The following is a 14,952-nucleotide window of genomic DNA, read 5'->3' as shown; positions in this document are numbered from 1 at the left end:
TCAATTGGGCAGTGTTTTAATGCCACGGCCTACCTGAGCATTGTTTCTGACCATGTCCATCCCTTTATGATCACCATGTACCCATCTTCTGATGGCTACTTCCAGCAGGATAATGCACCATGTCACAAAGCTCGAATCATTTCAAACTGGTTTCTTGAACATGACAATGAGTTCTCTGTACTGAAATGGCCCCACAGTCACCAGATCTCAACCCAATAGAGCATCTTTGGGATGTGGTGGAACGGGAACTTCGTGCCCTGGATGTGCATCCCACAAATCTCCATCAACTGCAAGATGCTATCCTATCAATATGGGCCAACATTTCTAAAGAATGCTTTCAGCACCTTGTTGAATCAATGCCACGTAGAATTAAGGCAGATCTGAAGGCGAAAGGGGGTCAAACACAGTATTAGTATGGTGTTCCTAATAATCCTTTAGGTGAGTGTATATGTACCATCGGAGCCGTGTAGGACTATGTGTAAGAGTTTGTAATCTGGGCGCAGTTCAGTCAGCTGTAGAGAGTTAAAAAAGCAGATACCGTTGTCGTGAAGATTTTGAAGTCCAATATGGGGTGCCAAATTGTGGAAGATTGAAATGTTCGCGATTTATCAAAATAAAAACTTCTCAGTCATTCGTATAACAGTTGATTATTTCAGGTTTAATCATATATGCCAGATCAAGCATCATGACAAAAAAAGTATAGAGACAAACACAGAGTGGTGTCATGACGGTTGTTCAAATTATGGCATTTCAGGTTCAAGCTTATATTCTCTTCCAAAAATACAGGTGACGACATCAGCACTTGCAAAAATGTACATACAAAGAATTGTTGTTGCCATGATGTAGCCTAGAGAATGCAAGGTTGCATACAGACATAGATCCAGGAGACATAGGTAATAATAGAATGTCGGTTGCCCAGACAACTTGGTGAAAGCTCACACATAACAGCAGGGGCATGTTACTATTGGTGGTTTTGCTAACTCAACTCTCCCAATAAGGAATAGAGTCCTGTTCACCTCTATAATACAAGGAGCAGGAGCCCCACTGCTGCTATTAAGACATACCCCCAAAAGGGAGACTTCTTCTAGTGGTTTCTGCTAGGCTCAAGGCCTAGTCTACCACACATAGATGGAGACTAGCATTACTTAGCCGACATTCCATTCATTACTGCCCCTGAACACAAATAGAGACATCATGAGTTGCTGACAGGGAGAGACAAGTTGTTGAGTATACGTAATGTTTAAAGCATACAAAGTACGAAGGCCTTCTAGCAGAAATCTGAAAAAATAAGGATATAATAATAAATACATTTTCTACACCAACTACACCCCTCATCATCCAAATACTGGTCACCTGTTTGATTATCACCTGTCCCTTGGTTACCCTTTATATTTAGTTCTGTCCTTAGTTCCCTGTGAGGTATTGTTTGTTCATGACTCTACTAAGCTCTCCAGTTTACTACTCTCAGTGTTTTTTCAAAGTTTATTAGACCTTCGCTATTGTTCGTTTTGACCTCGTCTCTGCATAGCCCTTCGTGTACTATTGCTTCTGCTGATTGCTCACCTGTTAATGCATAAGTGCTTAGTACAAAGCTGGACGTTTAACTAGTTATGTGCTTATAATACCCAAAACATTACACAATACACGAAAGGTTGCTGTTTCTAATTCCCATGCTGATAAGGTCAAAAAATCTGTTGTTCTGTTTCTGAGCCAAAAAGTTTATTCTAATTGCACCCAGGTCATTGCTGTAAATAAGAATCAATTCTTAGCATACTTACCTGGTAAATTAATGTTAAAGTAAGGTAATAGGCCCATTTGTGTGAAAACTATGCATTATGTTCCAGTTCTCTAGATATGTCCAAACATTTATGTCCAAAAGCTCTTCTGCATAGATAATTTAATTAACGGGCCAATGAATGTACAAATTCCCTGCAACGATATGGATATAAAATGTTGCTAATTAGAAGGAGCAATAAAAAAACAATTATTTTTTATTTTTACTGAAAAACTATATTTTCTTACCGGATGATATCTGGCAGGTGAGGGTCTTTATACAACCCATTATGAAGGTAGCCAAGGGATCCATTAAATTGTATCATCTTTACTCGATTCTCTGACTTCTGGGCTGTCAGTGCTATTTCATACAGCTTGACACAACAAAATAAGGTTGGAAACTTAAGAATGAAGTCAAAGGAACCCCACGTACAGTGGATTTAAAAAGTCTACACACCCCTGTTGAAATGCCAGGTTTTTGTGATGTAAAAGAATGGGACGAAGGTAAATCATATCAGAAGTTTTCCACCTTTAATGTGACCTATAACGTGAACAATTCAATTGAAATCAAACTGAAATCTTTGAGGGGGGAAAATAATAAAATAACCTGGTTGCATAAGTGTGCACACCCTTAAACTAAGACTTTGTTGAAGCACCTTTTGATTTCATTACAGAATTCAGTCTTTTTGGGTAGGAGTCTATTAGCATGATACATCTAGACGTGGCAATATTTTCCCACTCTTCTTTGCAAAAGCGCTCCAAATCTGTCAGATTGCGACGATATCTCCTGTGCACAGCCCTCTTCAGATCACCCCACAGATATTCAATTGGATTCAGGTCTGGGCTCTGGCGGGGCCATTCCAAAACGTTAATCTTCTTCTGGTGAAGCCATGCTTTTGTGGATTTGGATGTGTGCTTTAGGTCGTTGTCGTGCTGAAAGGTGAACTTCATCTTCAACTTTCTAATGGACGCCTGAAGGTTTTGGGCCAAAATTGCCTGGTATTTGGGACTGTTCATAATTCCCTCCACCCTGACTAAGGCCCCGGTTCCAGCTAAAGAAAAACAGACCAAAAGCATGATGCTGCCACCATCATTCTTCACTGTAGGCATGGTGTTCTTTGGGTGATGTGTAGTGTTATTTTTGCGCCAAACATACTTTTTGGAATTATGGTTCAAACTTGGTTTCAAACTTGGTTTCATCAGACCATAACACATTTTCCCACATGCTTTTAGGGGACTTGATCTTTGTTTTTGTAAACTTCAGCCGGGCTTAGATGTTTTTCTTTGTAAGAAAAGGCTTCCGTCTTGCCATCCTACCCCAAAGCCCATTCATATGAAGAATATGGGAGATTGTTGTCACATGTAGCACACAGCCAGTACTTGCCAGAAATTCCTGCAGCTCATTTAATGTTGCTGTAGGCCTCTTGGAAGCCTCCCTGACCAGTTTTCTTCTCGTCTTTTCATCAATTTTGGAGGGACGTCCAGTTCTTGGTAATGTCTCTGTTGTGCCATATTTTCTGCACTTGATGATGACTGTCTTCACCGTGTTCCATGGTATATCTAATGCTTTGGAAATTATTTTGTACCCTTCTCCTGACTGATATCTTTCAACAATGAGATCCCTCTGATGCTTTGGAAACTCTGTGTGTACCATGTCTTTTGCTCTGAGGTACAACTAAGAAAATGTCAGGAAAATCCAACTAGAAAAGCTGAACTTTATTAGTGATTAATCGGAGTCACTTTAAATGATGGCAGGTGTGTGATGACTTATATGTAACATGAGTTTGAATTTGATTGGTGTATTCTGAACACAGCCACATCCCCAGTTATAAGAGGGTGTGCACACTTACGCAACCAGGTTATTGTAGTTATAAGTTATACTTTTTATTTTTCCCCCTCAAAGATTTCAGTTTGTTTTTCAGTTGAATTGTTCACATTATAGGTCACATTAAATGTGGAAAAAGTTCTGACATGATTTATCTTTGTCTCATTATTTTACATCACAAAAACCTGGCATTTTCACAGGGGTGTGTAGACTTTTTATATCGACTGTAGATGTTATGGGATACAGTGGAATGATGACAATGGAAAAATTACTGTTAGTTACGGTACCTGCTGAGCCATGTGGATGGGCACAATGTGGTCATCCTCTGCGTGAAGGATCAGAAGGGGACTCCTCATCCTCTTCAAACTATAGGAACATGGTGAAACACAACCTTCATGGACAGACAATCTCAAGCTCTCTGTACAGTTCTGAAACAAATCTGGCAGCAATGGTTGTATCAATTTTGATTACAAAAAAGAAGTTGCATGAGCCAAAATCAATTAGCAAAAATTATTTAAAATATGAGTTTAAATAAGAAAAACACTTACTTCTCATCATTAGGGAAAAATAAATCATTTTCTGCCATTGGGTCCAGGAAAAAGTACTCAAAACCAGGGAAGTTCAAATAATACTGAAGGACAAAAGACATTGAAAATATATGTGCGGCTTAACAAATAAGTGAATAAACAAAATTATGTATAGAGGGTATGTGAAGAGGGTGTGTGTGTATTACCCAGGCAAAAGGATGATTCGCACCCTCCTGTCGAATGTTAGTGAATGACCCCTCAATGATCACACCATCAACTACAATCCCTAACAAAAGCAAAATATTATGTAAGAATTGTTATAGAAATGTATTGAGCTGATGTATTCATGAATTCTACACATTTGTAGGGGAGTACAGAATTACTAGTTTTGTATTGGGCTGATTAGATGGTACCAAGCCTGTTTCTAGAAAAATAAGAAGAATGCAAGACATGTTAATGGTGTTGTAATTAGGAGAGGGACAAGGCATGGGTGGACAATTAAAGTCAAGAGGTATTTGGTCAAATCTAGGGTGGAGAGTAAAACTGATAATACGAATAAGCCGAACTGGTTTTAACCGAATAAACATGTATTGATGACATTTTGATAATTTTGTGATATGTTGTCACACCTTATACAACATTTTTTTTTTTTAACTATACTTCAGACAGACTTTCACTGATCTTGTGTTAGTTTCTTTCTGTCTCTATTTGCAAATATAATAAACTGTTATTGTGTTTAAGAGTATTTTTATCTCTGTCTTGCCTGCCTTAGAAAGAGTTCTAATTGGTGAATTTCTACAGTACCACAGAATCTAATATCTATGCAGTTCATATGAACTGAGTCACACAGTGAAAGCCACATTAAGTAAATGTCATTCTGCTAGTCTACTGTACTGTAACTAGATGGTACAAAAGACTGAAGTTGACTGGGTTATGTAAACCCTACCTTGTTCCATTAGTTTGACTGCGGTGTTTGTGGCCACTCTGTTCAAAGATGACAGGTAAAATTATGTTTATTGCTCATGACTCCTATTTCTAAGTCAATGTTAAAATGTATTTCTATATTCTCCATTTGAGTAGTAGTAGCAATAGTAGCAGTTCTGATGGAAGAAGCAGTATCTAAAATAGTAACAGTTGTAATAGTACTAGTAATAGCAGGAATAGTGGTATAGTAGAAGAAGCTATTCTTGTGAAGATGGCAGAATAAAATATTCTCTAATAACTTAAAATATCACACATCTATTGGGTATGTCTCAAAGTCCAAATCCCTTAAACAAACAATGCTCACTGTATACACCATAAAAATAGCTGTTAAATATAAACCAACACTAGTACCATCTCTCCGGAAGGTAAGACACAAAGATGACAAGTACGGTATAAAAATGTAATAATAATAAGGTGTAAAAATTTATAATAAGGTGTAGAAATGTAATAATGTCATAAAAATACCGTAAGCTTCATTACATTTACCTTGCCCTTAAGTGAGACATACATTGACAGATGACTGGCTATTCAAGATTTTAATTGTGGTCTTATCTGGTAATTGTCTGATTTGATAGTTCAGCTAGACTGCCGTACATAAAAGCTAAAAGGTTTTAATCCACACCTCAGAATTCTGAGCAAATGTGCACAGACATGAGTTAACAGACTAAATAATCCAGCTTGAGTCACATGTGTGGTCACTCACCCAGTGCCAAGGGAGTGTCCCCAGAATATCACCTGACTGTTTCCACTGCGAGCTTTAACCCAGTGGTACAGGTAGAGGGCATCAGTGGTTAGTCCAACTTCAGTGGGCTCCCCGCTGGAGTCCCCAAAGCCTGTCAGAGGTTTCATATATAGAATATCTGCTCAAGGATCCCCAGCAATTCCATGGCTGAATCTCAATTTGCATACTACAGTACATATTCTATATAGTATGTCCCAAACCATAGGGCTTTGAAAACAATATACCAAAAGTGGTCCACTATTTCTGGGAAATTTTCATAGTGTGCTACTGTGCATTCTTTTTAGGGTAATATTGCCCACAATCCCTTGTGCAGCAGAAGAGGATTGGTTGGCAAACTTGGCACAATTTTCATGTAGATTCAAAGTGAATTTATGACATGGCAGTATGTCCCAATAATGGCATACTTGTGCAGTATGCACTTTTAGTATGTAGTATAGATATGCAAATTGAAATACAGCCTGTGTATTTGATCTGTTCCTGACCTAGCCCACCTGATTAGACTTGTCAGATAACTATCAAGCTCTTGATTAGTGTATCAGGACTGCTAGTTCAGGGCTGCAAAAAAATTGTGGAATGTCTGGGGAAGGGGTTTAAATAGTTTTGAACTAGAGTGAGGTGAGATTTAGTTTTTCAGTTGGTCTGTTTCTTTACTGCCTGAAACGTGGGATAATACACAGCATTGAAACAGAAGTTGCCATGGATCAGTGTAACAACTGTTAGAATGTAATCAGACTAAATAAATAAAGCAATTAAGTTTCAAACAGACTCAAAGACCTTAAGTTTACCAACCTCTATAGTCCAAAGCCAAAACATGGTAGCCCATTGCACTGAGTACCTTTGGACACAAAGGCTAATCATTTACATATACATAACAGGCAGCTGATAATCTTATCCAGAGTGAATTACAATAGCGAGTGCATTCTTTTTCATACTGATCACCCCTTGAGAATCGAACCCATAACCCTGCTGTACGTTAACAACAGTGCTACACAGGACCAATGTATCAATATTATTTTGTGCCATGTTCAAGTTATTTCTGTTGTAATCTGTCACTTACATTCATTACTCCTACACGATTACTTGCCGCCCTGTTTAAAAGAAAGTGGTATTTAAGATTCAAAGTGGTTTTGTAATATTCCCTTACATTAATGCATTGTTCTTACTACCTTGTGCCTCCATTGCCATGGAGATAAATGACAATCGGACATCCATCTCCTAAAGACTTTTGGTACCATCCCAAGTTCTTTCCTTGTGCCTCTTTCCACTGACTTTCAGGAACTGTGTGCCTTGAACATATTGTACAGAACAAGTATGAGTGACTTCACAGAAAGTGACAACACATGGGGACAATGTATTCATTTTGATGTTTAAAGTTCAATATCGTCTTCATAGAGATACAGGATTACGATATAATGTAGGCAGGTTACATGGCCATACTAAGAAAACTGGAGAGTGTATGTTGATCTACCCACCATACACCTAGTGAGATTCCTTGCTCTGAGGTAAGGTACATGTTCACTGTATGGTTTAGATACAATTTGGCAGGCTGGCAAAGTTCGATGAAGAATGGGACCCTGACTAAAAACATAGAAACATACTAATTACCGTGATTTATTATTCCTGGTTTGTCTAGTATTTTGTTTATAATGTGTATTATAATTACACCCACCTCTATGAGAATATACAAGATGTTTTATGATGCCAGGGAACAGTCGCATCATGAAAGGCACTGAAACATAAATGAGGCATACAGCCAGGAGACCTCTTTTAATCCACCACATCAAACAGGAGCTAGACCTGAAAGAGAGAGAAACAGCAAGAGGGAGAGAGAAGAAAATGACTAATAACTTCCCCAAAATGCCAGATAACGTCCCAGGTTGCAAAACAAAAAGCATAAACATTCCAGTAACAGTATGGTCCCATGTTTTTTTGTTATTTTCATTAATGTTGAGTTTAGCAATACGGTAAGTCCTTGGCAAGTCATCATCATCTTCCGCTTATCCAGGGCCGGGTCGCGGGGCAGCAGTCTAAGCAGAGATGCCCAGACTTCCCTCTCCCTAGACACTTCCTCCAGCTCTTCCGGGAGGACACAGAGGCGTTCCCAGGCCAGCCGGGAGACATAGTCCTTCCAGCGTGTCCTAGGTCTTCCCTGGGGTCTCCTCCCGGTGGGACGGGACTGGAACACCTTCCCAGGAAGGTGTTCCAGAGGCATCCGAAACAGATACCCAAACTACCTCAGCTGACCCCCTCGATCTGGAGGAGCAGCGGCTTTACTCTGAGCTCCTCCCGGGTGACCGAGCTTCTCACCCTATCTCTAAGGGATCGCCCAGCCACCCTGCAGGGAAAGCTCATTTTGGCCGCCTGTATCCGGGATCTTGTCCTTTCTGTCATGACCCAAAGCTCATGACCATAGGTGAGAGTAGGAACGTAGATTGACCGGTAAATTGAGAGATTCGCCTTGCGGCTCAGCTCTTTCTTCACCACGACAGACCAATACATCGACCGCATTACTGCAGAAGCTGCACCGATCCGTCTGTCAATCTCCCGTTCCATCCTTCCCTCACTCGTGAACAAGACCCCTAGATACTTAAACTCCTCCACTTGAGGCAGGCACTCTCCACCAACCTGAAGTGGGCAAGCCACCCTTTTCCGATTGAGGACCATGGCCTCGGATTTGGAGGTACTGATTCTCATCCTCACTGCTTCACACTCAGCTGCAAACCGTCCCAGTGCATGCTGAAGGTCCTGGTTTGAAGGGGCCAACACGACAACATCATCCGCAAAGAGCAGAGAAGAAATCGTGTGGTCCCCAAACCTGACACCCTCCGGCCACTGGCTGCGCCTAGAAATTCTGTCCATAAAAATGACGAACAGAACTGGCGACATAGGGCCGCCCTGCCGGAGTTCAACATGCACTGGGAACCAGTCTGACTTACTGCCTGCAATGCGGACCAAGCTCCTGCTTCCACGGCCCGGACGAAAACCACATTGTGCCTCCACAACCACCCAGGCTGCAGTCCGCTTGGCCTGCTGGTACCGTCAGCTGCCTCAGGAGTCCCACAAGCCAACCAGGCCTGATAGGACTCCTTCTTCACCTTGACGGCATCCCTTACGTCCGGTGTCCACCACCGGGTTCGGAGATTGCCGCCTCGTCAGGCACCTGAGACCTTATGGTCACAGCTCCGAGCAGCCGCTTCGACAATTGCAGTGGAGAACATGGTCCACTCGGACTCAATATCTCCAGCCTACCTCGGGATCCAGTCGAAGCTCTGCCGGAGGTGGGAGTTAAAGATCTCTCTGACAGGAGACTCGGCCAGACGTTCCCAGCAGACCCTTACAGTACGCTTGGGCCTGCCGAGTCTGTCCAGCTTCCTCCCCCGCCATCGGATCCAACTCACAACCAGGTGATGATCAGTTGACAGCTCCGCCCCTCTCTTCACCCGAGTGTCCAAGACATACGGCCGCAGGTCAGATGAAACGACAACAAAGTCGATCATCGACCTGCGGCCTAGGGTGTCCTGGTGCCACGTGCACTGATGGACACCCTTATGCATGAACATGGTGTTCGTTATGGACAAACTGTGACTAGCACAGAAGTCCAATAACTGAACACTGCTCGGGTTCAGATCAGGGGGCCGTTCCTCCCAATCACGCCCCTCCAGGTGTCACTGTCGTTGCCCATGTGGGCGTTGAAGTCCCCCAGTAGAACGATAGAGTCCCCAGTCGGAGCACTTTCCAGCACCCCTCCCAGGGACTCCAAGAAGGTTGGGTACTCTGCACTGCCGTTCGGCCTGTAGGCACAAACAACAGTGAGAGACCTATCCCCGACCCGTAGGCGCAGGGAAACGACCCTCTCGTTCACCGGGGTAAACTCCAACACATGGCGGCAGAGCTGGGGAGCTATAAGCAAACCCACACCAGCCCGCCGTCTCTCACCATGGGCAACTCCAGAGTGGTGAAGAGTCCATCCTCTCTCAAGGAGTGTTGTTCCAGAGCCCAAGCCATGGGTAGAGGTGATCCCGACTACCTCTAGTCGGAACCTCTCAATTTCACGCACGATTTCAGGCTCCTTCCCCGCCAGCGAGGTGACGTTCCACATCCCTAGAGCTAGTTTCTGTGTCCAGGGATCGGGTTGTCTAGGCCCCTGCCTTCGACTGCCGCCCGATCCATTCCGCACCGGCCCCTTATGGTCCCTCCTGTGGGTGGTGAGCCCACGGGAAGGCGGCCCCACGTCGCTCCTTCGGGCTGAGCCCGGCCGGGCCCCTTGGGGAAAGGCCCGGCCACCAGGCGCTCGCGTACGAGCCCCAACCCCGGGCCTGGCTCCAGGTCTAGTCAGTTTCTAGGTAATATTAAAGCAATAAGGCACAAAGGATGTGACGAATGTCCGATATGTGGTAATCTAGTGAAAGACTACACTCACTTTGAATTATTTTTTTGTGCTTTCTAACCTGTTTTTCTTACCCACATCACCCTTCCTCCCCATTTTTCTCTAGCTTTTTGCAGCTGCCTGATTCCAAGAGTAGGGATGCACCGATACCACTTTTTTTCAGACCGAGTACGGGGGGGAGGGGGGGGTAAGAGTATTTATATTTGGATACTTGCCGATACAGAGTACCAACACAAAGTACTCAAAGCTGCACTATGTAGGATTTTTTCAGTAGAAAAACTAAAGATTTTACCCCTATAATCATGTTGTGGACTGGGTTCTGGTATTTCTGGGTTCTGGTATTTCCACAATTCAGTTATTGTCACTTGTATAAATAGTTAATGTATCAATGCCATTCACAAATGAAAGAAAAACAAACGTTGTTGTGTCATGAAATGAAATAGCTTTGTCAGTGTAAAGTTTGTCCTCAGTCTTGCCAGCAATTGCTCAATTCTTATGATTATTCCTAAGAAGTTAGTAAATACCAGTAAGCCTATTACTGGCTAATAAGCTGTTCAAAAGGCCAGTGGCAAAAGCCATACAGTTCACTGATGCTATTTGTGGTGGAAGTAAACTTCATAAGAAATGTTAATCAGTTTAACAAAATAATAATTTGCTTTTTGTGTCATGTATACATTAATTTCAGTACATTTCATTGAGATGATAATGTATTTTTTTAATACAAACTTTTTATTTCCAATAACAAATTAGTTGTTTCTGCTTTTATCTTTAGCATAGATCGACTCACTGGAAACGAATAGGATAACTGTACTGTGAATGCGGCCAGCATGGCCTGAAGTTCAGATGGGAGTATTAGGAAACATGTTCAGGGGAAGAAGGATGGAGACTCCAACTCAGGTGGGGAGGTAAGTAAGGATGTGAGAGGGGAGGGAGGGGGATGTGTGGAAGTGGGGTATAAAGTGGTGGTAGTGTTTACGGAACTGACCGGAAAGATGATGAACCCTGTAACTTTGACCAAAGCGATTAAGGCGGAGGTTGGGCGGATGTTAGATGCAAGGTTTTAAGTTTTGGTAAGGTACTTATTGTTGTGGCTGACGAAGCGCAAAGGAATAGATTGTTGAGTATGGATGTGTTAAATGGTGGACGAGTGAAGTGTCAGGTGACGGGAAGTACAGGGAAAAAGAGAGGGGTGATTACGGGAGTGCCTGAAGAACTGACAGTGGAAAAACTTCAGAATGTGGTTTCGGGATGTATAGTGGTGAACGCGAGGCGGATGAACAGTAGAGCAGGGGGGAGTGAGGTGAGCCTGACGGAGTTGTTGGAATTTAGAGGACCACTACCGAGTCGTTGCAGGTGGGGTTCATAAGGTACTATGTAAGAGAAAATGTACCACCGCAGCTGTGTTTCAAGTGTCAGCATATGGGACATGTAGCAGCTGTGTTTCAAGTTTCAGCATATGGGACATGTAGCAGCTGTGTTTCCAGTGTCAGCGTTTGGGACATGTAGGAGCTTTGTTTCCAGTGTCAGCGTATGGGACATGTAGCAGCTGTGTTTCCAGTGTCAGCGTATGGGACATGTAGCAGCTGTGTTTCCAGTGTCAGCGTATGGGACATGTAGGAGCTGTGTTTCCAGTGTCAGCGTATGGGACATGTAGCAGCAGTGTTTCTAGTGTCAGCGTATGGGACATGTAGCAGCTGTGTTTCCAGTGTCAGTGTATGGGACATGTAGCAGCTGTGTTTCCAGTGTCAGCGTATGGGACATGTAGCAGCTGTGTTTCCAGTGTCAGCATATGGGACATGTAGCAGCTGTGTTTCCAGTGTCAGCGTTTGGGACATGTAACAGCTGTGTTTCCAGTGTCAGCGTATGGGACATGTAGCAGCTGTGTTTCTAGTGTCAGCGTATGGGACATGTAGCAGCAGTGTTTCCAGTGTCAGCGTATGGGACATGTAGCAGCTGTGTTTCCAGTGTCAGCGTATGGGACATGTAGCAGTTGTGTTTCCAGTGTCAGTGTATGGGACATGTAGCAGCTGTGTTTCCAGTGTCAGCGTATGGGACATGTAGCAGCTGTGTTTCTAGTGTCAGCGTATGGGACATGTAGCAGCTGTTTCCAGGGTCAGCGTATGGGACATGTAGCAGCTGTGTTTCCAGTGTCAGTGTATGGGACATGTAGCAGCTGTGTGTAGAGGGAAAGGTAAGTGTGCAAGATGCAGGGGTCTGCATGAGTGGCAAGTGTGAAGGGGATAAGCTGAAGTGCTGTAACTGCGGTGGGGAACACAGTGCTGCATTTGGTGGGTGTAGAGTGCAGATGCAGGCAGCAGAGGCTCAGCGGTATAGAGTTATGAACAAGGTCACGTATGCTGAAGCAATCCGGAGAGTGGGTGGGATGGCGTCAGGTGAGAGTGAGTGGGATGGGGTCAGATGAGAGTAAGTGGAATGGGGTCAGGTGAGAGTGGGTGGGATGGGGTCAGGTGAGAGTGTGTGGGATGGGGTCAGGTGAGAGTGTGTGGGATGGGGTCAGGTGAGAATGTGTGGGATGGGGTCAGGTGAGAGTGGGTGGGATGGGGTCAGGTGAGAGTGTGTGGGATGGGTCAGGTGAGAGTGGGTGGGATGGGGTCAGGTGAGAGTGGGTGGGATGGGGTCAGGTGAGAGTGTGTGGGATGGGTCAGGTGAGAGTGGGTGGGATGGGGTCAGGTGAGAGTGTGTGGGATGGGTCAGGTGAGAGTGTGTGGGATGGGTCAGGTGAGAGTGGGTGGGATGGGGTCAGGTGAGTGTGGGTGGGTGGGATGGGGTCAGGTGAGAGTGGGTGGGTGGGATGGGGTCAGTTGGTGTTCATTTGTAGTGTAATGAATGTTAGTGAGCAGGTTAAGAAAAAGTATGCATGAATAGATCTAGTGGTATGTGCTGCTAGGGAGTTTCTTTGTATTTCCAAAGTTACCGAGGCAATGATTCATGAGGTGTTGAAAGGGACAAGAAGTGAAGGGGGGGGGGGTGCAGGCTTAGGATGGTGTTGGTGGTGCTTCAATGTAACGCAAGGAGTTAGAGGGACCCCTCACCCGAGAGACAGATTCATAACATGATGTTCCAATGACTACTGTCATTCAGGGCCACCACCTTTCTCAAATTATGTTGTGTCAGCACCTTAGAGCTTCATGCATTTACATTAAATGTATGGAAAATTATATTTTTAAATACTGACTGAAAGTCTTCACACCACTTTGTAAATGAAATCCTAAATGAACTCTCTTGTAACCAATCACCTTTAAAATCCCACACCAACTGGCCTCCACCTATGTTCAGCTGAAGTGACTCACATGATGTCAGGATAAATTTGGCAGTTTTTGTAGGTTCCCTATAATCGGATGTGAAATGCAAAGAGATTGTTCAATCATGAGCACCTTGGGCATCTCAAAAGAACAAAGGGACACATTTGTGGAAAAACCGATCCGATGATGGGTGTAAAAACTGGCGAAAGGACTTGAATATCCATTGGAGCATGGTGATAGGATTATTAAGAAGGTACAGTGTATGGCTCCCCCAAGACCCTGCCTAGATCGGGCCATCCCTCCAGATTAGTTCACAGAACAAGTAGGTTACTGATGAGAAAAGATACCAAAAGACCAGCTGACAGAGCTACAAGCTTTTTTGCCAATACTGGCTAAAATGTGGTTGTAACAACAATATTCTAAGCACCTTACATCTAGCCTGTATGGTAGGGAGGCAATAACAACGACATCACTTCAGTCTTGTTTAAAGTGTGCAAAAACATTTAGGGGATTCTGTAATCATATCAACATTTAAATTAAAAATTTTGTCCAAAACTCAAAGCAATAAATAACAGCACAAACCCAAAACAATCCATCACCCAAAAACCACCATCTCTACTGTGAAGCATGGTGTTATTGGTAATTATTGGTAAACAACTTGCAATGCAAGTACGACAAGCAGCAGCCTACTCACTTTGGCTGTGCACTCGGCACCCCAGCTTTTACTCCAAACCTCTGCTCTTTAGAGTGACGGACTCCAGTCCTGTTTCTCATCTTGACACGTTTTATCACTTTCTTGTCACCAGCCGTAATGCCGCCGGTAACACTTGTGAAACTGTATGGTCGGATCTACTGTATATCGACATCTACGTTATATTTAGCTACCTAGTGTTTTTTCTACCTCCAAGGGTGAAAGTACAGATCCCAAACGAAATGAGGAGTTTAGTCATGTTAAGGTAGCCCATCTGAGATGTATGAAGCCAATCAACAATACATCCAGTCCACCTTATGATTTTACTAGAGCTGGGAAAAATATGGAGTACATGTAGGCCTATTCAACTGGGTTCGGCTGGGTTCACCACTTTGGGGAAGTATCTAATTACAATCTAAGTAACCAGGTAAAAGGAGTTCAAAACTAACCAGTTATCCATTAAATAAAAAGAAAGAGTGTAAATGTCCAATTAATGTCACTGGTTAGTTATGAACTCTATTTCTTTGGTCATTTTGCTCTAACTTAGGAAATTACCAAAAAGGTTGAACACATGGAGTACAATTACTCTTTATTTTTTCCACATCTGGATTTTACAATCTAGTGAATAAGATTTCCGCATAGAAAGAACACCCTGCCAGATCGCCAGTCGGATTGCTACACACTCTAGAGTATTTCCTAGAATGCATTCACTGCGTTTTTGAGGCAATACTATTTATACTGCGGTGAAGGCACGATATTC

The 14,952-nt window shown here is 43.3% G+C and overlaps 1 protein-coding gene across 2 annotated transcripts; it reads right to left on the bottom strand.

Annotated features, from left to right (window-relative positions):
• Positions 1-398: 398 nt before the first annotated feature.
• LOC105026566 (lysophosphatidylserine lipase ABHD12) lies at positions 399-14,351 on the bottom strand. 2 transcript variants are annotated; one of them, XM_013132127.3, is made up of 13 exons: positions 14,196-14,351; positions 7,521-7,648; positions 7,324-7,429; positions 7,018-7,137; positions 6,909-6,939; positions 6,641-6,686; positions 5,813-5,942; positions 5,072-5,109; positions 4,332-4,411; positions 4,147-4,229; positions 3,886-3,964; positions 2,023-2,147; positions 399-1,278 (listed from the first exon to the last, which is right to left on the bottom strand). In XM_013132127.3, exons 1-13 carry the CDS (start codon positions 14,273-14,275, stop codon positions 1,146-1,148), a joined length of 1,179 nt encoding a protein of 392 aa, XP_012987581.3. In that variant the 5' UTR covers positions 14,276-14,351; the 3' UTR covers positions 399-1,145. The 2 variants fall into 2 exon arrangements, with proteins under 2 accessions (XP_012987581.3, XP_019902659.2); XM_020047100.2 differs by having other exon boundaries at positions 1,188-1,929.
• Positions 14,352-14,952: the final 601 nt, after the last annotated feature.

Source organism: Esox lucius, chromosome 6 (assembly GCF_011004845.1).
Source record: "Esox lucius isolate fEsoLuc1 chromosome 6, fEsoLuc1.pri, whole genome shotgun sequence".
Classification (NCBI taxonomy): domain Eukaryota; kingdom Metazoa; phylum Chordata; class Actinopteri; order Esociformes; family Esocidae; genus Esox; species Esox lucius.
The sequence above is the reverse complement of the archived record's forward strand: the minus strand, read 5'-3'. Positions and strand labels throughout refer to the sequence as shown.

Bases quoted from the DNA above. Each gene is read 5' to 3' on its own strand.
- LOC105026566 (XM_013132127.3), bottom strand. From the start codon at position 14,275: ATGAGAAACAGGACTGGAGTCCGTCACTCTAAAGAGCAGAGGTTTGGA. The intron at 2,148-3,885 runs GTACCGTAACTA...TGTTGTGTCAAG, and splicing joins CCATCCACATGGCTCAGCAG to CTGTATGAAATAGCACTGAC. The intron at 1,279-2,022 runs GTAAGAAAATAT...TTATTTTTTCAG, and splicing joins CACCTGCCAGATATCATCCG to ATTTCTGCTAGAAGGCCTTC.